The sequence below is a fragment of the Colossoma macropomum genome, unplaced genomic scaffold (assembly GCF_904425465.1).
Source record: "Colossoma macropomum unplaced genomic scaffold, Colossoma_macropomum, whole genome shotgun sequence".
NCBI classification, from domain to species: domain Eukaryota; kingdom Metazoa; phylum Chordata; class Actinopteri; order Characiformes; family Serrasalmidae; genus Colossoma; species Colossoma macropomum.
Window position 1 is genome coordinate 3,296,254 of NW_023494806.1, and position 25,750 is coordinate 3,322,003.

At 41.2% G+C, this 25,750-nt stretch overlaps 2 protein-coding genes across 3 annotated transcripts in view; both read right to left on the reverse strand.

Annotated features, from left to right (window-relative positions):
- Positions 1–10,350, reverse strand: part of emid1 (EMI domain containing 1) — a 162,593-nt gene extending 152,243 nt beyond the window's left edge. For both annotated transcript variants that reach the window (XM_036598627.1, XM_036598628.1), the window contains exon 1: positions 9,849–10,350. In XM_036598627.1, the coding sequence (XP_036454520.1) occupies positions 9,849–9,973 (125 nt within the window). In that variant the 5' untranslated portion in view covers positions 9,974–10,350. The remainder of the gene's footprint in view (positions 1–9,848) is intronic.
- A 13,162-nt stretch (positions 10,351–23,512) lies between these two features.
- Positions 23,513–25,750, reverse strand: part of dnah10 (dynein axonemal heavy chain 10) — a 109,071-nt gene continuing 106,833 nt past the window's right edge. The window contains 2 exon segments of the mRNA XM_036598948.1: positions 23,513–23,764; positions 24,177–24,322. Of these exon segments, the coding sequence (XP_036454841.1) occupies positions 23,618–23,764; positions 24,177–24,322 (293 nt within the window). The 3' untranslated portion in view covers positions 23,513–23,617.

The window sequence follows — 25,750 nt, forward strand, 5'->3', positions numbered from 1 at the left end:
ACATTGCTATGACTGAATCTGCAATTCGCTGCTGTCGGAACAAAACCTTGTATCTCCAAAATGATGACCTTACAGGAGAAGGAAAAACATACTTTACTTTCAAGGTAAGTCAATGGAACCAGAATTTTTTCCAAGTAATTTTAAGTCATTTCTTTTAGACCATTCATCAAGAAATTTACACTCCATATATAAGGGGAAACAGGTATTTTCAAATTACATAAAAAACTGAAAAACAAAAGACAAAAATGGAGATACAAAGTTTTGTTCCCACAGCAGCGGACTGTAGTGCTTTTAAAAGACTTTTAAAAGTGGACACGGCAGGCTACGCAAGGCAGGATCTGTATGGATTAGTCAACAAGCAGCAAACTAACAAAAGCAGCAGCTTGATGGCGCTCCAGGTCCCTCGAGATCCTCCACTGTAACAAGAATCCACAAGCTGTATGAACAAGACTAGAGGCTACAATCACACAGGAGCTGAACCACTGACTGCATACATGATACATATGATATACACTCACTAGCTGGAACATACAGCAACTGGACTTTCACTCCGTGGAAACAAAGTGATTTTCATGTTCAGGAATGTTCACACGATGAAAGCAAGGTTATTGAATTATTGAAAGTAATAAATACATTCTAATGAAGTTTTTTGCCCACATATTGAAGCATTTGAGCAAATAAGACGAATGTGGTTCATTATCTTAATCATTGTACAGCCCTAATAAAACGACTACATGCTTTTGTTATCAACAAACGCCACTTCTAAGGTTAACGAGCCGTTCCTGAACTGAGCCGAGTACGTTAGAGCAGTAAAACAGAAACATCTTCAGCACAGGGGGCACCAGGATCAGGGCTGGGAAACTCAGCTTTATGGCACTGATACCGGATCCCTTTATCTTATTGCAGTAAACTAACCCCCCACCCCCACCCCCACCCTCAGGCCTGCAGCATGCGGTGGGGTCCAGCTGCATGTGTTTGGTAAACACTGTCTGTCCTCTGAGTTTGACTGATAGGAGATAAACTTTACAATGAAGAGGACTCAGACACTCCTCCACACCTGCACACTTCAGAGACATCACACACACACACACACTCAGAGAACACACACACACGCACACACACACTCAGAGAACACACACACACACACACACACACACACACACACTCAGAGAACACACACCAGGACGTGAACAGGGTAAATATTTAAAGATTCTCCTCATCGGCGGCCCACAGAGATCACAGCCTGTCTGGAGGCTGAAACTTAAGTGTTTAGCATTCGCTTTGCAAACTTCCACCACAAACATGCACGGCTTCAACAAGACACACTGTCATCGAGCATGTTTCAGAAGGAGAGGGAGAGAAATGACTGTAAATTTCAGGCTAATCAGCATAGACTAAAAAAAAAAATAAAAATCGACTTTATGCAGTGCTAGTAGTTTTCATTTTGCCGGTTTCCTGAACCACGACAATGTAGTAACCTTATAAAACATAAAAGATATATTTATGTATCGCTGTTGTTGGAAGAAAACTTTGTATCTCCATTTTTGTTGTTTTCCAGTTTTTGTCATATCTGAAAGTGCCTGTCGCCCTTTACATTGTGTGTGAATTTCATGATGAACGGACCAAAACAAATGGACCAAAATGACTTGGTAAAAAGTCTGGTTCCATTGACTTACATTAAAAGTAAAGTATGTTTTTTCCTTCTCCTGTAAAGTTACCATTTTGGAGATACGAGGTTTTCTTGTTTTCTTCCGACAATACATATACTGAACATATATATATTTGTGTGTGTGTGTAGAAAAAAGAACAACAATGACAGCTGGATAAAATATATGAAGATGATGATAAAAATGCTGCAAATATGTAAATTACACCTCACAGATGACTTCACATTGAGAACTATAGGGTGTATCAGCAACTTTGATTGCCATTGAATTGCGTTGTGTAACTGTTATGTTGCAGGCAACAAGTTGCATGAAAGTTTCACCATGTACAGTCAGCCTAAGTCTCAGGTTAATAGTCACAAATGTGTCGTATAAAAGCTGACCAAAAGGCTGGCCTTACACGGTGAAACTTTCATGCAACTTTAGGTGAAACCCTACATGAAACTAAATCACATTTAATGTAAAGCGTCCTATGACTCATTTGAAACTCAGCAGCAACAGTTGCAAATGTCTCAACTTTGTGAAACAAGTTTCATGAAACAGCCAATCAAAATGCGCGCCATGTGATCATGTCAAACAACATACTTTTCAAATCACTGATTTTCTCCGGTCAGCGGACAAGAAAATAAATTGAAGACGATTTATTGAACGGTTAAAAAGAAGCCGACTTTATGAAAAGTTTATAGTTTTTCATGTTAGTTTTCTGAGCCCTGACAACAATTGTGAGTTTCTCAAAGCTAACCGAGTTTATTCTTCTTTATCCTGTTGTTATCGTGACTTAAACGTATAGATTTAGGCCCAATCCCCTTTCACCCCTCGCCCCTACCACTCAGCCCTACTCCTCAGTTTGGCTTGTTCACATCTAGGTGTAAGGTGTCCTGATTCTTGTTGAGATAGAGGGGGAGGGCGAAGTGTTGGGGCTACATGACCCTCCAAATGGAGGTTTTTCAGAGACTCCAAACAGAGTGATATGAGAAAAAAAGAAAAACCGGCAAGACGGCTGAACAAGAGACCAAAAGAAACACACAAATGTGGGAATTTTCTCCATTTAAAAATTTACAATCACCATTGTTTTGTCTTAGTTTAATGTTGTTTCAATGTATTATGGTCCTTTTCTTCATAATAAGCAGAAAAATTTAGTTAGTAGTGCTGATGTCTCAGTAGCTAGTTAAATTTCGAGAATTCAAACAAGAAGCTGGTGAATATCTGACTTCAGCTTCATATCACTGAAGAATTAGGGGTGGGTGATAATAAATAATTGCCCCCCTCTTTGAAGGCATATGATGCCCTGAATGTAACTAAAGCCCAGCAGTGAGGAGCTGAACTTTACCCTCCTCTGCTGTCACTGCAGACTGGCAGGGTTGCCTACAGAGCAGCGCTGGTAGCTGTTAATGAAGTGATGCTCTTTTTATTTGAGGGTCCCATTTCAGAGGGAAGATTTCAACCACTACCCTGTAACTCAGTTCCAAGGGGCAAGGTGACCCTTGAAATCAAGGGGTAGGGGTAAAAATAGGAAATGGGACTGGGCCTCATTTTCAGATTAATTTTCTTGTTGTCCCTTAATTTTAAACAGAGCTCAGATTCATTTGGGATCCAAACTTTTTTATGTTTGCTATTGTTTGAAACAAAAACAGTCAGAAGTTCAGCCTGTTAACAGAGGGTGCAAATCAAATGTAAACGTACTGATTATGTACAAATAATTAAGTCATTACATTTAAATGATGATGCAATGTAAATCTAACATACCTACCTTTGGACTAATTTCAGTGTTATACAATGGAGCTAACGTTAGCATGGTGGCTAATATGACATTATTTCCCACCTGCCTAGATTTAATTGGCTACAACAACAAAGTCCAGCTTAAACTGGACACTGAATAAAATGTAGTGACCCTAAGCAAAGATCACTACGGTAACTTAAGCTGAATGATTTGTTACCAGCATTCTGTTAACACTGTCCAACTTAGCTCAGGTCAGCTATAGTCTATCACTGCACATTCAGCCACCCACTGAACCAGCAGTATGAACTACTGCACTACTGCAAAGATGAGCTTCGAGCTACTGTTCATCTGTCATCTCTCAGTGCGGGTGGGTGAGTGAGAGCAGCTAAGGGCTTGTTTACGGTTCCTATCAGCCTTAGTGTGCGTGTAGCGACGGCAGCTAGCTGGCTACAGGCCTGTAGGGAGGTTTATAAGACTCTGACAGGCCTCGTCTGACAGCTGAGCTTCAGCAGCGGCCCCGTGGGTCCAGACGCTAACAGCCTGGAGTCTGCTCTCACAGAGCGAGCGCTGGATCCAGATCACATTCACTGCTGTCGAAATAAAATGATCTCCAAAATGGTAACTTTACAGTTAGAAGGAAAAAACATAGTTCATTTTTAAGGAAGGTCAGTGTAACCAGACCTGTTTCCTAGTAATTTTGGGCCATTTCTTGAGATGGTCCGGGGGTACGGCTAGATCTGATCCAACTCCTCCCACGTCGTGTTTTAATTGGTCTGAATTAGAGTGGAGCTGATAAAATGGACAATGAGTGTAGAAACAAGGTAATGAGCTAATAAAGTGGCTTATTAGGATATACAACATTTAATGTGTTTTTTAGGCATATTGAGTCATTTATATTAGATTTATGGAAATGTGTGGCAGAAACACCAAATCCTTTTAAATGTAAAAAAAATTAAAGTCGTTATAAAGATTTTTATTATGAAATTCCAGGATTTATTTGATAAAACACAGTTATGTGGGTTATTTTGACCGGTCATAGGTCCATTCTAGTGTTTAAAAACGTTCATTGTTTTCAAATGCGATGATTTTAGACCAATGAAAAGAAGATGTGGGCGGAGTTGGATCAGGTCCGGCTCCACCGCTTTGGACTTCTGGCTCTGCAGCGAGTGATAGTTGCATTTCTTTGGCTCCATTCATCTTTAAAAAAACAAAAACTGAAAAACGACAAAAATGGAGGTTTTGTTCCGACAGCAGTGAAATGCAAAGCACTTTGTAGATCTGAACCTTTTGCAGACTGAAGTTTGTCAACAAGGCGAAGCTATTAGCATTCAAAACTATTGGCATTCAATTGTGTGTCACTGAAAGGGAGGAAACCAGCATGAACCTACACAAGAGGTTGCTTGTAAGGGAGAACTCCAACTTGGACATGGTTTTCAGGTTGATCAGACACTAGAGGGCGCTCATGAGAGAACGTAGTTATGGTGTAAGGTGAAAATGTATTGTTTATAACAGATAATCCAGATAGAAATATGAACTAGTCATAGTAAATAAAAGTTTTAAAACTTTTTATCTTGTTATCTCAGTTAATCAACCAGATCTGTTCTCTGACAAGGTTCAGGTCAATAAACAATCGCCTCTGCCCACCTGTTTTGAGGCGACTGAGATGCTTTTGCTGTGACTTTTCAGGAAAAATTGAAATAAAGTCAAACTTCTTAATCACTCACATTAAATGTTAGTCAGGCTGTTCGCTTCACAAAGCAACTATAAGATCTAGCTTTCAGCTTTTCTGTCAATTATAGGGGCAAACAAGCTGTTTTCAGCTTGACTCGCTTTCACACCCCTTTAGTGGCAGAAACTTCAGGGAGCTTCATTAGCTAATGCTTCGGCCTTGAAGGGGAATTTCACTGTTTTTTCAAAATTTCCCGTTGCAACTTAAAGAAAGAGTGATTTTATGTGAAATGGTTCATTGCAGAGAACCTTGCCGACTCAGATTTATTTACAGTGGTGGTGATAGGAACCAGGGGTCAGGGGTTATATCTACAATATAAATATAGCCATTTTATTCACCCTCCGGGCGGCACGGTGGCGCAGTGGGTAGCGCTGTCGCCTCACAGCAAAAATGGCCTGGGTTCGATTCCAGGCCGGGTGACCAGGGTCGTTTCTGTGTGGAGTTTGCCTGTTCTCCCCGTGTCTCAGTCAAAATTATCTTAAAACAATGTCTTAGATATCAGTCAGCGTATTCTTAACCACTTTATGTTTGAACTATCTGTGAGTGAGATTTTAGAGGCATTGAAGACGTCTGGTTCCTATCACCACCACTGTGAACAATTCTGACAGAACATTAGGCATCAAACAAAATGGCTTGGTTCACATCTTAACTATCAAATTGTTGAAAGAATTGGAAAAATCAGTGCAATTTCGCCTTTAACAAAAGAAAAAGCTTGCGAATACTAAATAAGGAAACTAGTACCAACATAACATTTTATCCCGCATGTAAACAGTCACTAAAGTAGCTTTTCATCTGAGAAATGTCACTAAAGTTCAGCCTTTTCTCTCTCAGAGCGACGCAGAGAAACTTGTTCATGCATTTGTTACAGCAGAGTTGATCACTGTAATGATCTTCTTACTGGACTTTCTGAGAAAACAGTCTGTCCTTTACAACTCAGACAAAATGCAGCAGCATCCTAACAAAAACAACACAGAGAGATCAGATCAGTCCCGCTTTAAAAGAACTGCACTGGCTGCCTGAATCACTCAGGATAGATTTTAAAGCTCTGCTACTAGTTTTTAAAGCTCTAAATGACCTTAAAGCACCACTTACATCACAGAGTGTCTGTCTGTCTATGATCTTAGATCTGCAGATACTGACCTTCTACAGACACCTTCAGTAAAATACAGAAAACGTGGAGAGACTCGTTCAGTTATTCTGCTTCTAAACTGTGGAGCTCAGTTCAGCTTTTATTAGACAGTCGAGCTCAGAGCTCACTTTTAATAAACATCTAAAAACGGACCACTTTAACTCAGCACTTCATTAAAACTCTACATCTCTTTGTTTTTTATCTTTTAATTTGATCTGTGATTTTCTTATATATCCAAATTAATACTTATAATTTATTGTATTACTGTTAAGCTTTATCTCCTGTCTGTAAAGCACTTTAAGCTGCCAGTGCTATATAAATCATACATCATCTAAACCGCTTATCCTTCTGGGTCGCGGTGGGGTGCTGGAGCCTATCCCAGCTGTCATTGGGCGGAAGGCAGGATACACCCTGGACAGGTCGCCAGTCCAAGTGCTATATAAATGAAAAGTATTGTATTATTATTATTATTATTACTATTATATTATAACAAATGCATACTCAAGTATCCGAATTATTTGTGTTAATAGAAGCACAATCTCACGAATGCACTGCAATGTTTGCTTATCAAATAAAAGGCCAGGAACCGTACTAAACACCATCAGACCTTCTCAGAGCATCCAGGCTCAGCGGCTGTTCATCACATTTGAATGACTACAGTTGTTCAGTTGGTCTGAGATCAGCACTCTGAGGTGATTCCACTCAGACAGACAATGACTAAGAGCTCAGACGGGAGAGAGCTGAGCGTTTCCACAGGAAAGAGGAAACCCACTGTCACACACACAATGCGGACAGTTAGATGGATGTGAGATTTGTTTTGTGTGCTGAGGCTCTTTCTATTGACCTGAAAGGAGACGGTGGACCGCAGGGAGGATTCCAAAGCCGCAGGCCTGCGCAGTGGCTAGGCCACTGCAGAAATAAACAGGGACAGCACTCCGTCTTCGCAGCGCTTTGAGAGTATTTCTTTGTGTCTTGACTTTTGTCCATGCGGCTCTGGCAGGCTGGACTACTGTAACTGTAAAATAACATTAGGAAGTGGACTGGAGGGTGGGCTGAAATTCCTCAGCAGCCCACATGAAAGGCCACTCGGCTGTGAAGAGCTGGAGTGCACATCTGCAGCGTGCACTCTCAGTGCTCTTCTAAACAGGTAATGGTGAAGTATCGTGCAGAGCTGATCACACCCAGAGACGTCTCTGACAGCTCTCTCGTCTCTCTGCCCTGCGGACGCCTTAAACGGCACGAATAGCTTCATACTGACCGTTCAGTTTCTCTGCTACAGCACTTTTTAACCTCATGAAGGGCTTGTTAATGAGCTGAAGGGTTGAATCAGGTGTGATAGAGCAGGAGGATGCTGGAATGGTCAGTGCAAGGGTCAGGTTAGGAAACACTAGATTGGTCTACAAGCAGAAGAAGCTGTTAATCATCAGCCTGTCCAGCAGGTCAACAGAGACACGTTACATTGCATCACTACACAAGTTATTACTTCTCAATACTGCACATTTACTGATCCCCTGCTTCAACATCCCCATTGGCTTAGAAACGAACCAAAGAGTTGAATCAGATGTGGGAAGCTCAGCAGTGCTCAGGGGGAACTCCATGAGCAGGATTGGGAAACACTTCAGAAAAAGCTGCCTTTCAAAGTCGCGCCAGAAGATTTACCACAGGACAACAGAGCCACTTCGCATTATAGCAGCACAGTTGCGTATCGAGCAAACCTCATAACAGTGTGTTCATGTGTTCCTGACTCCAGAGGCAGGACTGGGAAAGCCTCAAGGCCTGTAGTAATGTATTGTAATGTAATGATGCAGTGTGCACTGATGTAATAACTGCAGCAGTGCAATACGGCTGCAGGTAAAGAACTACAGTACTTCACTTTACTGCACACTGCATCAGCACTGCTCCTCAGTCTGTTAACCTTATGAACCGCTGGGTAATGAGCTGATCGTCTAAATCAGGTGTTCCATGTTTAATTAGTGCAGTAATGTGTATTAAACACAGCCAGTTATAAAACTGCCCCGTACATAGTAACCGCTGCCCTTTTAAATCTTTTAAGTACCACTTTTACCCCAGATCTGCTCCCTTACTCCTAACTGCCCCCTTTAACTTGTAACTGCCTCCTTTACCCTGGCTGTTCATACCTTCTACCATAACGCCCCTCTTTCCCCTCTATCTAACCTCTTTCCTCTCTATCTGCCCCCTTTACCCCATAACTAACCTATTTTCCCTCTATCTGCCCTCTTTACCTCATAACTACCCTCTTTCCTCTCTATCTGCCCCCTTTACCCCATAATTAACCTCTTTTTTTCTCTATCTGCCCCCTTTACCCCATAACTAACCTCTTTCTTCTCTACCTGCCACCTTTACCACATAACTACCCTCTTTCCTCTCTATCTGCCACCTTTACCACATAACTACCCTCTTTTCTTTCTATCTGCCACCTTTACCCCATAACTACCCTCTTTCCTCTCTATCTGCGCCCTTTACCACATAACTACCCTCTTTCCTCTCTATCTGCCCCTTTACCACATAACTACCCTCTTTCCTCTCTATTTGCCCCCTTTACCCCATAACTAACCTTTTTCTTCTTTATCTGCCCCCTTTACCACATAACTACCCTCTTTCCTCTCTATCTGCCCCCTTTACCCCATAACTAACCTCTTTCCCTTCTATCTGCCCCCTTTACCCCATAACTACTCTCTTTCCTCTCTATCTGCCCCTTTACCACATAACTACCCTCTTTCCTTTCTATCTGCCCCTTTACCCCATAACTACCCTCTTTCCCTTCTATCTGCCCCCTTTACCCCATAACTAACCTTTTTCTTCTTTATCTGCCCCCTTTACCACATAACTACCCTTTTTCCTCTCTATCTGCCCCCTTTACCACATAACTACCCTCTTTCCTCTCTATCTGCCCCTTTACCACATAACTAACCTTTTTCTTCTTTATCTGCCCCTTTTACCCCATAACTAACCTCTTTCCTTTCTATCTGCCCCCTTTACCCCATAACTACCCTCTTTCCTTTCTATCTGCCACCTTTACCCCATAACTAACCTCTTTCCTTTCTATCTGCCCCTTTACCCCATAACTACCCTCTTTCCTCTCTATCTGCCCCTTTACCCCATAACTACCCTCTTTCCTCTCTATCTGCCCCTTTACCACATAACTAACCTTTTTCTTCTTTATCTGCCCCCTTTACCCCCTAACTAACCTCTTTCCTTTCTATCTGCCCCCTTTACCCCATAACTACCCTCTTTCCTTTCTATCTGCCACCTTTACCCCATAACTAACCTCTTTCCTCTCTATCTGCCCCCTTTAACCCATAACTAACCTCTTTCCTCTCTATCTGCCCCTTTACCCCATTACTATCCTCTTCCCACCCTCTTTACCCAATAACTACCCTCTTTCTGCACCCTTTACCCCATAACTACTTTCTTTATGCCCCTCCACCCCATAACTGCCCTCTTTCCCCTCTATCTGTCCCCTTTTACCCCATAACTCCCCTCTTTATGCCCCTTCACCCCATAACTCCCCTCTGACCCCTCTATCTGATCCTTTTTACCTCATAACTACCCTCTTTTCCCTTTATCTGCCCCGGGTGGTCCTACCTCCTGTGCTCGGTGTTGCTCGCGCCGCTGTACCGGTACTGTCCGGAGCTCCATGTGGCGCGCGCGACACCAATCAACAGCAGCAGCAGCGACGCGCGAACACTCCACCGGTGCCGGGGTCCCATCTCACCCGCTCGTGCTCTCTCTCTCTCTCTCTCTCGACGCAGAGCCCTCGATCTACGCACGAGCTGCTTCAGTCACGGTCACGCGCTCGCGGAACACTAACTTAAGTCCATTTAGGAAGAGACGAACTTTCACGAGCGAGGGGCAGGAACAGAGGAGCGGCGCGCGCTGAGTGCTCCCAAAAAACACCTTCCAAACTTCCTCAAAGACCAAACAAAACTTTAGCACGAGCCCAGAAACACACTGCTCCACTGCCCCATCAGCAGCACGCGGGCTCCGTCCCGTCCGCACGAGCGCGACCACAGCCAGGAGAGCGGCAGCTTTATAGGCTCGCGAGACTGACTGCTGCAGAGAGCCAGGCTGTGGAGTGTTTTACCCAGCCCACCTCACACACACACACACACACACACACACACACACACACACTCACACGCACACACACACACACGCACACACACACACACGCGCGCGCGCGCGCGCACACTCACACACGCTCGCGCAGCCTCGCTGGATCACATTTCAGCTCTGACTGAATCTGAAAACTTTAAGCAGCTCAGACTGAAACAGAAACACTCTTCACCACAGCAGCCGAGCAGCCGCGTCTACACCGCATTATACACTAAACACACAGACCAGACTTCAAACAAGATGTGCATTAAATATATATGTAACACGGACAGTTCCGGTCCTTAATCTGATTGGCTGAGCCGCGTTAGAAGCCGTTGTCAAATCCACGTTTCTGACTGAAACACGAACATTTGAGGCGTTTAAGACATTCGAGTTACATTTTCAGCCTTTATACTGCAGTTTTATCACCTCTGTCCCCTCTATCTGCCCCTTTACCCCATAACTCCCCTCTGTCCCCTCTATCTGCCCCTTTACCCCATAACTCCCCTCTGTCCCCTCTATCTGCCCCTTTACCCCATAACTAACCCCTGTCCCCTCTATCTGCCCCTTTACCCCATAACTCCCCTCTGTCCCTTCTATCTGGCCCTTTACCCCGAAACTCCCCTCTGTCCCCTCTATCTGCCCCTTTACCCCATAACTACCCTCTGTCCCTTCTATCTGCCCCTTTACCCCGAAACTCCCCTCTGTCCCTTCTATCTGCCCCTTTACCCCGAAACTCCCCTCTGTCCCCTCTATCTGCCCCTTTACCCCATAACTACCCTCTGTCCCCTCTATCTGCCCCTTTACCCCATAACTACCCTCTGTCCCCTCTATCTGCCCCCTTTACCCCATAACTCCCCTCTGTCCCCTCTATCTGCCCCTTTACCCCATAACTCCCCTCTGTCCCCTCTATCTGCCCCTTTACCCCATAACTACCCTCTGTCCCCTCTATCTGCCCCCTTTACCCCATAACTCCCCTCTATCTGCCCCTTTACCCCATAACTCCCCTCTGTCCCCTCTATCTGCCCCTTTACCCCATAACTACCCTCTGTCCCCTCTATCTGCCCCCTTTACCCCATAACTCCCCTCTGTCCTGTCTATCTGCCTCCTTTACCCCATAACTACCCTCTGTCCCCTCTATCTGCCCCCTTTACCCCATAACTACCCTCTGCCCCCTCTATCTGCCCCTTTACCCCATAACTGCCCTCTTACCCCTCTATCTGCCCCCTTTATCCCTTAGCTACCCTCTTTATGCCCCTTTACCCCATAACTACCCTCTTCCTCCTCTATCTGCCCCTTTACCCCAAAACTAACCTCTTTCCCCTCTATCTGCCCCCTTTACCCCATAACTCCTCTCTTTTTTACAGTAAATCAGACTGTAAGTGCTTTAATTCAAGCCTGTGATATTAATGATGGAGCTGTTTAGGCTGTTGGCTCTTTTAGCCTGTTAGCTAGCCGACCAACCAGGTTCTAGATAAGAACATGAGCTGTCAGCCCCTCAGTTTAAACAGAAAACGGGTTCTTACTTCATCAGTACACTCGGTTCTCCATGCGAGCAGCATTAGAGTCAAAGATCATTCCATGAACAGCAGAAGGGTTTTTCTGATGTGGTGCAGTGATACAGAGTTCAGCGGTTGTGAGTCGGTCACAGATCTGCATATATCATTGATTTTACAGCCAATCAGGCTCAGCCAATCAGATTTTAGGACCGGAACTATATGTTGTTGTGTAACACACTGGCATCAATTAAACAACACCGTTATATTAAAGGGTCTTGTACAGCAAAGAATAAACGGCTTTAATAAGACTACATTCTTAAAAAAGATGGTTCTTCAAGGGTTCTTTAGTACAGACAGTGGTTCTACACTCAAAGAACCCTTTGCATGATTATAGCACCAGAAAGGGTTCTGCTATAGTTATGGTGTCAAGCTCGTAAGAATAGAAGAACCCTAAGTGCTATATAGAACAATGAAAAAGGATATTATTATTTATTATTTATTATTATTTAGGGTAATATTTAACATAATTGTAATAAATAAGTAAATAAACAAACAAACAAACAATAATAATAATAATTATTATTATTATAATAATAATGATAATTTACTGGCCAGATAAATCACTTTTTATTCCTAAGTTTCAAACGTTTGCATGGTGCTTTATATAAAAGTAATATTTAATCAAAAATGAACAGGGAACTTAAATATGACACTTTTCTGCAAATTTCATTGCAGAATTTCTATTTGTTTCCTGAGTTTTTACCATTTTTGAAACAATAAAACATTAAACATACCATTTAAAGCAGGGGTGTCCACTCGCATCCGCTGAGGGCCGGCGTGGCTGCAGGTTTGCGCCCCAACAGAGCAGGAGGTCACCTGATGAAGTGATTGAAGACTAGGACTGATTAAAGAAGTGGAATCAGGTGTGCTTCAGCTTTCTGGAGCGAAAACCTGCAGCCGATAAATGTGCCATAACTTTTCCAGAGGCCGCATTTTTCGCTTTATTTTTCCCCGATATGTTAAATAAACTTAACACAAAAGTGGAATCTGACCGGGGCGCACAAACTTTCACACACGACCGCATGTTAGACTTTCCTTAAAGACCAAAAGTTCAGATATGCAATATTTTCATCAGTTCACATTGCAAATATGAGCCACATGTGGAATAAGAGATTCACTATCTGGATTCACCAAATTACATATTAATATTCATTATTAATATTCATATTTTATTAATTGATTTTATTACATATTATAATATTTATTCAATCATTTTAATGTTTATTCAATCCAGACTGAACCATCACGAATTCAGATCATTATGAATTGTAGTTAGTATATAAAATCTCTTTTCTCATCCCCCTCTCTCCTATCTTTCTTTCCTCTCTCTCTCGTTTCACTTTTTTATTCCTCTATCTTCCTTCCCTTTTTCCTCTTTTCTTTCTTTCTTTCCTTTTTTCTCTTTCTGTCTTTCTTTCCTCTCTCGTTTCATTTTTTTATTCCTCTATCTTCCTTCTCTTTTTCCTCTTTTCTTTCTTTCTTTCCTTTTTTCTCTTTCTGTCTTTCTTTCCACTCTCATTTCTCTATTTTACTCGTCCATCTCCCTTCTCTCATTCCCCTTCTTCATTCTTTTTTCATCTCTCTATCTCTTTTCTTATCCCCCTCTCTCTCCTATCTTTCTTTCCTCTCTCTCGTTTCACTTTTTTATTCGTCTTCCTTCTTTTTCATCTCATTTCTTTCTTTCTTTCCTTTTTTCTCCGTCTTCTTCACCTCTTTCTGTCTCTTTCCACTCTCTCGTTTCTCTATTTTACTCCTCCATCTCCCTTCTCTCATTCCTCCTCTTTCTTTTACTTTCTTTCTTTTTCTCTTTCTCGCTTATTCCTCTATCACCTCATCTATCTCTTATTTTCCTCTTTTCTTCCTTTTCCTCTCGTTTCTCTATTTTACTCATCCTTTTCTCGTTTTCCTCTTTTCTTTCTTTCTTTTACTCCTCTATCTCCCTTCTCTCATTGTCCTCTCTCCTCTTTCTTTCTCTTCCTGTCTTCTTTTCCTCTCTCGTTCCTCTATTTTTCTCGTCCATCTCCCTTCTCTCATTCCTCCTCTTTCCTTTACTTTCTTTCTTTTTCTCTTTCTCACTTATTCCTCTATCACCTCACCTTTATCTCTCATTTTCCTCTTTTCTTCCTTTTCCTCTCGTTTCTCTATTTCACTCATCCTTTTCTCGTTTTCTTTTCTTTCTTTTACTCCTCTATCTCCCTTCTCATTTTCCTCTCTTTCTTTCTTTCTCTTCCTGTCTCCTTTTCCTCTCTTGTTCCTCTATTATTCTTTTACTTTCTTTTTCTTTCTCGCTTATTCCTCTATCACCTTTATCTCTCATTTTCTTCCTTTTTCTTACTCTTCCTGTTTTCTTTTCCTCTCTCTCGTTTCTCTATTTTACTCATCCTTTTCTCGTTTTCCTTTTTCTTTCTTTCATCTCTCTCTCATTTCTCTATTTTACTCCTCTATCTCCCTTCTCTCGTTTTCCTCTCTCTCTTTTCTTTCTTTCTTACTTTCTTTCTCTTCATTCTTCAGATTCATTATCTGGATTCACCAAATTACATATTAATATTAATATTTTATTAATTGATTTTATTACATATTGTAATATTTTTCAATCATTTTAATGTTTATTCAATCCAGACTGAACCATCACGAATTCAGATCATTATGAATCGTAGTTAGTCGTAATATAAAATATTGCCACTCGTTCCTTTATTTTTCTCGTCCATCTCTCTTCTCTCATTCCCCTTCTTCATTCTTTTTTCACCTCTATCTTTTTTCTCATCCCTCTCTCTCCTATCTTTCTTTCCTCTCTCGTTTCACTTTTTTATTCCTTTATCTTCCTTCTTTTTCCTCTTTTCTTTCTCTTTCCTTTTTTCTGTCTTCTTCACCTTTCTGTCTTTCTTTCCTCTCTCCTTTCTCTATTTTACATCTCCATCTCCCTTCTCTCATTCCTGCTTTCTTTTACTTTCTTTTTCTTTCTCGCTTTTTCCTCTATCATCTTTATCTTTTTCCTCTTTTCTTCCTTTTACTCTCTTGTTTCTATTTTACTCTTCCTTTTCTCGTTTTCCTCTCTTCTTTTTCTTTCTTTCTTTTACTCCTCTATCTCCCTTCTCTCATTTTCCTCTCTCTTTTCTTTCTTTCTCTTCCTGTCTTCTTTTCCTCTCTCGTTCCTCTATTTTTCTCGTCTATCTCCCTTCTCTCATTCCTCCTTTTTCCTTTACTTTCTTTCTTTTTCTTTCTCGCTTATTCCTCTATCACCTCACCTTTATCTCTCATTTTCCTCTTTTCTTTCTTTCTCTTCCTGTCTTCTTTTCCTCTCTCTCTTTTCTCTATTTTACTCCTCTATCTCCCTTCTCTCATTTTCCTCTCTCTCTTTTCTTTCTTTCTCTTCATTCTTCAGATTCATTATCTGGATTCACCAAATTACATTATTTTATTAATTGATTTCATTAAATATTATAATATTTATCATTTTCATTTTTATTCAATCCAGACTGAATCATCATGAATTTAGATCACTGTGATTAGTAGTGAGCAGTAATGTAAAATAGTTAAGATTATGAATAATTCATATGATCCGTATCATATGATGATGTATTTTTGTGTAATTACTGAATCTGAGTGTGAATTCTGAATGTTATAAACAACACTAATGATGAAACAGTAATTAAGTATCCGTTAAGTATCCAACACTGACTGTTCAGGTTTAATAAACAGCTGTAAAACACTGAGAGCAGCTGAGAGGTAAGCTCAGTGATTAGGTGTCGGATCAGGTGCCTGTCTGTAAAACACTAATGACTGTGGGAGAGACAGGACACACACATGCCAGCCCACCTGGGTGGGTGAGAGAGAGAGAGAGAGGGAGAGAGAGAGAGAGAGAGAGAGTTTAACTCTCTGTATCTATCTGACCTGTGACCTCTACAGAGAGACAGTCCCAGAGAGAGAGAGAGAGAGAGAGAAACAGTGAGAGAGACAAAGAGACTGACAGAAACAGAGAGAGACAGATACAGAGAGACAAAGAATGAGAGAGACAGACAGATAAAGAAAGAGACACAGAGAGACAAAGAGACTGACAGAGAGAGACAGAGAAAGACACAGACAAAGAGATGAAGAGACTGACAGAGAGAGAGAGAGAGTGACAGAGAGAGACAGACAGTGAAAGCGAGAGAGAGAGAGACCGAGAGAGAGAGAGACAGAGAGACACAGAGAGACAAAGAGACTGACAGAGAGACAAAGAGACTGACAGAGAGAGAGAGAGACAGACAGTGAAAGAGAGAGAGAGACTGAATAATTGATAAACACTGAATTGTTTACAGTAGTTAATAAAATATTCATAATAGATATTGAATAATCATTGGCTCCCTCTCTCTCTTTCTGTCTCTCTGTATCTCTCTCTGTTTCTGTCAGTCACTTTGTCTCTCTTTCTCTATCTGTCTCTCTCTCATTCTTTGTCTCTCTGTATCTGTCTCTCTCTGTCAGTCTCTTTGTCTCACTCTTTCTCTCTTCCTTATTTTTCTTTTAGTCTTCTTTCTTCCTTCTCCCATTTTCCTCTCATTTCTTTCTCTTCTCTTTTTGTTTCTCATTTCCTCTCATTTCACTTTTCTTTCTTTTTCTTCCTGTCTTTTCTTCCTCTCTCTCGTTTTTCTATTTTACCCCTCTTTTCTCCCATCCCCTCTCTCCTTTCTTTCTTTCCTCTTTCTCGCTTCTCTATTTTATTCCTCTGTCTTCCTTCTCTCGTTTTCCTCTTTTCTTTTTTCTCTTTCTGTCTTCTTCACCTTTCTTTCTTTCTTTCCTCTCTCTCTCATTTCTTTTACTCCTCTATCTCCCTTCTCTCGCTTTCCTCTTTTCTTCTTTTCTCTTTCTGTCTTCTTTTCCTCTCTCTCGTTCCACTATTTTTGTCGTCCATCTCCCTTCTCTCATCCCCCTTTCTTTCTTTTTCTTTCACCTCTCTTTTCACATCCCCCTCTCTCTCCTTTCTTTCCTCTCTTTCTCGTTTCTCTATTTTATTCCTCTGTCTCCCTTATCTCGTTTTCCTCTCTCTTTATTTTTTCTCTTTCTCTTCCTGTCTTCTTTTCCTCTCGCTCATTCCTCTATTTTTCTTGTCCGTCTCCCTTCTCTCATTCCTCCTCTTTCTCTTTTTCTTTCTTTCTCCTGTCTTTTTCTCTTTCTCGTTTATTTCTCCATCACCTTTATCTCTCATTTTCCTCTTTTCTTTCTCTTCCCATCTTCTGTTCCTCTCTCTCATTTTTCTATTTTACTCCTCTATCTCACTTCTCTCGTTTTCCTCTTCCATCTCTTTTCTTTCTTTCTCTTCCTGTCTTCTTTTCCTCTCTTTCTCTCTCGTTCCTCTAATTTTCTCGTCCATCTCCCTTCTCTCATTCCCCCCTCTTTCTTTCTTTGTTTCATCTCTTTCTTGTTTCTCTATTTTATTCCTCTATCGCCCTTTTCTCCCTCTCCCTCTCTCTCTCTCTCTCTCCAGATGTTCCTAATCTGGTCAGACAGAAGCAGCCTCAGAAAACTGAGTAGGGGGACCAGGAGTGATGGGTGGGTATTTTTGTGGCACTTTAAAAGGTTTGTAAGGGCAGCGGTGCCGAGCCGGACCCGCACCACTGCAGAGTTCACGTAAATCCCTGCCGTCTCGGGCAGCTGACGATAATCGCAGCCTCGGAGGGAAAAAGAAAGAAAGAAAGAAAGAGGCTGGGGTCACTTGCTTTGCGCAAACCCCTTTTCATGCGTCTCGTCTCGTTAGCCGCTCCACTCTTTCTTTCTCTCCCTCTTTACGTCCCTCTCCGCCCTGCGCAGTCAAACTCCGTGCCTCCCTCCCTCGCTCGCCCCATTGTCTCTCGCCGATGATGTAGTTCATTGCTCCTTTGTAGTGCTGCTTCATAAAACACACTCAAGGCCTCTATTATCCCTCCCTTCCTATTGAGTTACAGCTGGCTTTCTCTTTTTTATAACCTCATAAGCTGCTTGTGTACACTCACATATTTGGCCCCCGTGACCTGCTGAGAGGCGCTCCTGCTGCGAGGGAGTCACCGGTGCACTCTATAGGAAAGCGCACTGGCACGTATACCCCCCTCCCACACCGCTCAGTGAGTTGGGGTTATGTGAAAGAGAGGGAATGAGAGAAAGAAAGAGGGGATATCTACATACAGACTACATAACACATGGGTCATTCTACAGAAACGTCCACTTTTCTATCTCTCCATAGGAGTCACTGGTGTAACTGATCCTCATTGGTGTTACACATAATAAAGGGAACACCAGAGACATTTTAATGAAAAATGTATTTTACAAAATCAAACCATGTGTTGTCAATCATGGAATATCCACTAAAATATGTAATTTAATCCATTTGTATTCTATTTTTTCACAGTGACCTCAGAATAAAGTGGGTCACACCAGTGACTTCAGCTAAAAGCTTCATATGAAATCATGAGCTAAATGAGAAAATCTCTGATAACTGAAAGACACAGTGGACTCACCATGAGCCTTTCTTCATAGAGCCTCAGAAAAACAGGTAAAAGGATGTCAAGTGATGTCATCAGTGTGACTTTTATTTCAAAATAAGAGATTTTTTGTTATGCGGTAACACCAGTGACACGACTCCTGGGGGCAACAAATTTCATTATATATTTTATAATATTTATTTGGCATTTGTTTTCTTTATGTCATTTAATTTATATATTCCATAGTCATGTATAGATTATTGTACTTAAAATAGCAGAAAAACACGTTTTTTCTTCAAAATATGGCCTCAACCTTCACACATGACTGTGGGGACGAGCTCTTCTGTGGTGCTTGGAATTCTACATGATTGAATTAAAAACCAATGTTGCTAAATTGAGGCTCAAGAAGGAGTAACTGTTAAAATAACATTGTTTTATTTTAAAATATAAATAAATTGTAACCCTAACATGTTTTTAACTGTAATATATCTGTAAACGCTAGGGACACAGAAATGGACGTTTCTGTAGAACGACCCACATGCATAAGCACTGACTAACAGATCTGTAAAAGCAATACTTCAGCATTCATGAACAGCTGATGTCAGTATTCGGAAGACAAATCACCAGGTAATGTATAAGTTCCATTACGTAGGAATGATGCTTCATAAGAGTGTTATAAACACAACAAATGTCAGTCATTTTAATATAAGGGCCACTGGGTCAATACAATGATCCTTCATCAAAGTCTGACTCATGAAACTTTCGCACGACGTGAAAATACATTTAAGTAAAAGCAATAAATCAGCTTCAGTGCGTGAAATCAAGCGCCAGCTTTCCAGTTCCTCATTTACATATCATTTACATCAACCACACTCTAAATAATGTAGATGTTTGGGCAGAAAGCCAGTAACCTGTGAGCCAATGGCTAACCTTGTAGGCGGAGCTTGAGGCGGAGCAGTACATACAACACATCCTCCATCAATCTGAAGAACGATTTTACCATGCACAGAACTTTTTAAGCATGCAAACGATTCCTTGAGTGTTCATGGTTCTACACTAAAGAACCTGTAAAGAACCACCTTTTTAAGAGTGTATAAATAAGGGTGACTTGACTTAAGCGATATATAGGGAGTATGGAGTCAATTGGGCCAGAGAAAGACTTTGTAACACCTTACAAGAACCCTGCTACACAACATTGACATAAACATGCCATAAACATGTCATGGCAGACGTTATAAGCTGTTATGAGCTGTCATAAAAGATTTTCTTTAGTAATAGAACAGTGTCGTGTTACCATTACTGGTATGTTTGGGCTGGATGTTTGATGTTATAACAGCTTATGTCACATGGATAATTTTTGCTGTGAACTCTAGTTTCATGACAACACACATCATGGCATCTGTCATGACAAATTACAGTAATGGTATTGTTACACTGTCTTATTACTGGACACAATCTGTCATGACAACTTACGACAGTGTATGACATCTGCCATGATACGTTTATAGCAAGAATATGTTAATATTATGTAGTTACCAAGACTTTGTACCTCATATTCAGCACTGCCAGTCTCTCTCTACACTGTGTATGTTCAGATACTCCACTGAGCTTTTGTCCAGCTTTATCAGTTTAAAGGAAGCTCATCTGGCCAGCAGTTCACCTCTGTGGACGACAAAAGGCAAGTGAACAGTTACCTTAACTTCAGACAGACGACAGAAACCGCAGACGGATATATATATGTATTTTTACTTCTCCATTTGGTAAATATTTGATTCTGATATAAATTTTCCACATGCACTGCACGGTTCTCCCTCAGCGAGCCCTGAGCCCCTACACTCAGGAAATATATATCAAGTTCTATATGAATGGCCTGGATTCCTCTAGCAGCCCACAAGTTATGTATGAAAGAGCTTAAATATGTCACATTCAAGTACAAACATATGGGGATCACACATACAGAACAAACCTACGTGATTAACCCTTTAAAAGCAGCTGTTTCTGGCTTTTAATGTAGAGTAACACTTTACTGTAGGGCAGTGTTCATAAGACTACATAACACCCACATAAACTGTAAAAATAATGTTGTTTTAACTTTAAAAAGTTGTGTTTGGGCTGAGTTAATTGGATTTCGAATAGAAAGTTAACAGAACAAGAATCTGTTATTTAACTTTTCATTTTGAAGTTCAAATAATTTTTTCATGTCAATTTTTTGTCATGACAACTGACTTAAACCTACATAAACAGTTATAAAGGCTTCCAACTGGCGTAACATCTACGTCAGGTGAGACTGTTTTTGACACTGGGTTGTCATTTTCAAAATAATGACTAATCCTGCTACATCTCCTGAAGTAGACAGCAGGGTCAGTAACGCAGTTTCTAGCGCCCCCTATAGGCCCTAATAACCAAAGCACTTACAAAGGCTATTCCACTGCATGTACACTGTTACCTGGAAAAGCTTGTGTATTCTCCACTTTTTTCAGACCTTCGCAAGACCTGTTTGCACTTATAAATGTTGTGTTTCTAGAGATTTCGCTCTTTGATGTGTTGACAGAGATGTGCAAATGATTCAAACATATAGTTTAGATTCTGTAGATTTCATAGATGGGCAACACTCACTCTGGCAGTACACTTCAATCAGCAAATGAAATCGAACTGCAGCTGAACATGCTGTTGCAAGAATTTGTATATCTCAGCACTGATAGCACAGTGATTAGGACCAATCACAGAAAGGGGAGGTCTCAGAATGACTAATGCAGTTATTTGACAAATGAAATTCAGAGGAGGTCTCAGAACAATGCAGTTATTCAACCAATCGGATTCAGGGGAGGTCTCAGAACAAACGATGCAGTTATTCAACCAATTGGATTCAGAGGAGGTCTCAGATTAAACGATGCAGTTATTGGACTAATTGGATTCAGAGGAGGTCTCAGAATAAACGATGCAGTTATTCGACTAATTGGATTCAGATGAGGTCTCAGAATAAACGATGCAGTTATTTGACTAATTGGATTCAGATGAGGTCTCGGAATAAACGATGCAGTTATTGGACTAATTGGATTCAGAGGAGGTCTCGGAATAAACGATGCAGTTATTGGACTAATTGGATTCAGATGAGGTCTCGGAATAAACGATGCAGTTATTGGACTAATTGGATTCAGATGAGGTCTCAGAACAAACGATGCAGTTATTGGACTAATTGGATTCAGAGGAGGTCTCAGAACAAACGATGCAGTTATTCGACTAATTGGATTCAGATGAGGTCTCAGAACAAACGATGCAGTTATTGGACTAATTGGATTCAGATGAGGTCTCAGAACAAACGATGCAGTTATTCGACTAATTGGATTCAGAGGAGGTCTCAGAATAAACGATGCAGTTATACGACTAGTGGGATTCAGGGAAGGTCTCAGAATAAGCAATGCAGTGATTCGACCAATCACGGTTAGGAGGAGTTCTCAGAATGCCAAGGTGATTAAGAGTTCTGCTCAGCAAGCAACAAACTGAACCAACTCAAACCGCTGCACTGTTTTGGCCAAAAAGACGTTGTTTTGCTTTGAAACATTTTCATAATTGTTTTTGTTTGCAGTCAGAAATTGGGGCAGCTGTGAGATTAAATGTGAAGGTAGCAAAAACTCTCAGAAACAAAAGCTAAAGTGTTTTCACTGATCAGTGTGGACATACACGCTCACCAACTACTCTGGGGCAGATTTTAATCAGTTAAAGGAGACAAACACAAAGGAACGGTTTGCCGGCGAGACGTCAGCTTTGAAAGGGTTAAATGAAGGCACAGAGTACAGCCTGTCGAGTCTTAAGGCTGACTGATGTTTCCTTTCTTTTCCAGGAATGTGTAGCTGGAGAATCCTCCCTTCAGCAGGACGATGGGGGGAGGACGGTGGTGGGGGGCTATAAGGGATGGTGGTATAGGGGGTAGTGAAACACAAGCTGCAGAAATAATGTTAGGATTGTAATTAAGTGAACACAAAGCAGGCCCTCTTCTCCCCGTAGCTCTGCATGCTCCGTCTCTCTCTCTCTCTCTCTCCCTTCATTTCCCTGTCTGAGGGCCGATGAGGCGACTGAAATGTCATGCGGAATCAAGCAGACAGAGGACTTAATAAAGAGATCTGTCTCGAGAGATTAAAAATAGGAGAGTTTGGAAAGTACTGTGGACAAGAGAGGCTCCATGAGATGTGCTGGCAAAAGTCCAGAGCACACACTGCAGCTCCCTTCTGCCACTTTATTAGACTGCCACGCTCATGCGCTGCCGTGTGCTGCCACCAAGTGGTCAAGATCTGACACTGCATCTGTAATTAACATATTTTAAAGAGATTGTAGTGTGTAAATGGTATTAAAGTTTCAAAACATACCAAGTCTACATAAAGAAAATGATCCGTTTTGAGTTTATTGTTTTTGTGATGACACGAAAACCAACACATTTATATCTATACATCTCAGCCGATTTACGCTCCAATCCACTTTAAAGTTATAAGAAGTTATAAGAAGTTTTAGCCTGGACTGTTTTTTAAATGAGGCACAATACAGGGCAGCTGACTGAGAAAAGTAAACAGCCACATTCAACAAAGAAGCTGCCAGTGTTCTCAGAATAATGGACTGACCACCCCAGAGTCCAGACCTCAACATCACTGAATGTGTTTGGGATTATCTGGATCGTGAGAAGACTGAAATTTGGAAGTGTGGAAAAATATTCCTGTTTAGTTGTTGGTTTTCCGTTTTATATATCGCTGTTGTCGGAACAAAACCTCGTATCCCCAAAATGAGAACTTTACAGGAGAAGGAAAAAACATACTTTACTTTTAATGTAAGTCAATGGAACCAGACGTTTTTCCAAGTAAATTTGGGACACTTCTTTTGGTCCATTCATCATAAAATTTACGTACAATGTAAAGGACAACAGGCATTTTCAAATTATGCCAAAAAGTGAAAAACGCCAAAAACGGAGTTAGGAGGTTTTGTTCAGACAGCAGCGATACACGAACATTTTGACTGAAAAAAAATAAAGGGTGGTCTCTGACATTTGCACCGTACTGTATCAACCTAGCCTAGTAACAAAAACATGGTTTAACTGTTTGCATAACCAGAGGTAATGTAAAATGTAAAAATTGAATTTAATTAAATTGAATTAAAATTCATTTTTTGGTACATAAACCCCCACAAATGTCATAAATTGTCATTGCGGGAAAAAAATAAGAAAAATGTAGGATATGGCCCTTTAACATTTTAAAAGAATGGAAATATTTTTAACAGACAGCGGTCAGTCAGCATTGAGGCAGAGACACACTCCCTGCAGGACCCAGTGTGAGGCGTGTTTGGTGGTGAAGAGGTCCGCCTCGAACACCAGCCCAACGCCCATCGCGTTCCTCCTCATGGAGGTCGTGTAGACCGGCGTCCTCAGTGTGTTCTGGGGGGACATCAATGAATGTGATTTGCTTAAAGAAATACTCAGAAAGAAGACAAGCTCTTTTTTCCAAACAGGTATTTGGAGCATAGCAGGTTAACTATGATGTCTTCTCACCTTCTAAAAGAATTAATCAAGCTAAATTATGAATCTATTCCAAAACTAAAGACCTGAACATGTTGAGCATCAGTTCTTCTTTTAGACACTTCTAGGATTACTTATGCTTTAAACAGCATAAACCTGTCCACAATCACTGTATTTCGTCATATGATAACATGGTTTTAATTTAAGCATTCAGTTCTTGCAAATTTCAGTATAATGGTCATTCATAGAAGAGGGACTTCAGTCTAAAGCACGACTAGAAACTGACCAAGTGAAAGGGTCAGGAGTGAAGGAGTGGGTGGTGCTGTGTTACCTGCAGTTTGAGCCGATGGGCCTCTATGGGGATCACCTTGAGGATGGGCAGCTGTACCACCAGCACTTTGGGTTTGCTGCGCACCAGGCAGCCCTGATCAACGTCCCAGTCAGCTCCCTCCATGTACAGACCCGATACAAAACACCCTGCAACAACACGCAACACCAGCTGCTTACAGAACAGCTGCTTACAGAACTACTTATAGAACCGCTGCTTACAGAACTGCTTACAGAACAGCTGCTTACAGAACTGCTTATAGAACAGCTGCTTACAGAACTGCTTATAGAACAGCTGCTTACAGAACTACTTATAGAACCGCTGCTTACAGAACTGCTTATAGAACAGCTGCTTACAGAACTGCTTATAGAACAGCTGCTTACAGAACAGCTTATAGAACAGCTGCTTACAGAACTACTTATAGAACAGCTGCTTACAGAACTGCTTATAGAACAGCTGCTTACAGAACTACTTATAGAACCACTGCTTACAGAACTGCTTATAGAACAGCAGCTTACAGAACTGCTTATAGAACAGCTGCTTACAGAACTACTTATAGAACCGCTGCTTACAGAACTGCTTACAGAACAGCTGCTTACAGAACTACTTATAGAACCGCTGCTTACAGAACTGCTTATAGAACAGCTGCTTACAGAACTACTTATAGAACAGCTGCTTACAGAACAGCTTACAGAACAGCTGCTTACAGAACTGCTTACAGAACAGCTGCTTACAGAACTACTTATAGAACAGCTGCTTTAAGAACTGCTTATAGAACAGCTGCTTACAGAACTGCTTATAGAACAGCTGCTTACAGATCTGCTTATAGAACAGCTGCTTACAGAACTACTTATAGAACAGCTGCTTACAGAACTGCTTATAGAACAGCTGCTTACAGAACTGCTTATAGAACAGCTGCTTACAGAACTACTTATAGAACAGCTGCTTACAGAACAGCTTACAGAACAGCTGCTTACAGAACAGCTGCTTACAGAACTACTTATAGAACAGCTGCTTACAGAACTGCTTATAGAACAGCTGCTTACAGAACTGCTTATAGAACAGCTGCTTACAGAACTGCTTACAGAACAGCTGCTTACAGAACTACTTATAGAACAGCTGCTTACAGAACTGCTTATAGAACAGCTGCTTACAGAACTGCTTATAGAACAGCTGCTTACAGAACTGCTTATAGAACAGCTGCTTACAGAACTACTTATAGAACAGCTGCTTACAGAACAGCTTACAGAACAGCTGCTTACAGAACTGCTTACAGAACAGCTGCTTACAGAACTACTTATAGAACAGCTGCTTACAGAACTGCTTATAGAACAGCTGCTTACAGAACTGCTTATAGAACAGCTGCTTACAGAACTGCTTACAGAACAGCTGCTTACAGAACTGCTTACAGAACAGCTGCTTACAGAACTACTTATAGAACAGCTGCTTACAGAACTGCTTATAGAACAGCTGCTTACAGAACTGCTTATAGAACAGCTCATTCATTCATTCATTTATTCACTCGCTCATTAATTCCTTCCTTCATTCATTCATTCCTTCACTCATTCATCACTTAA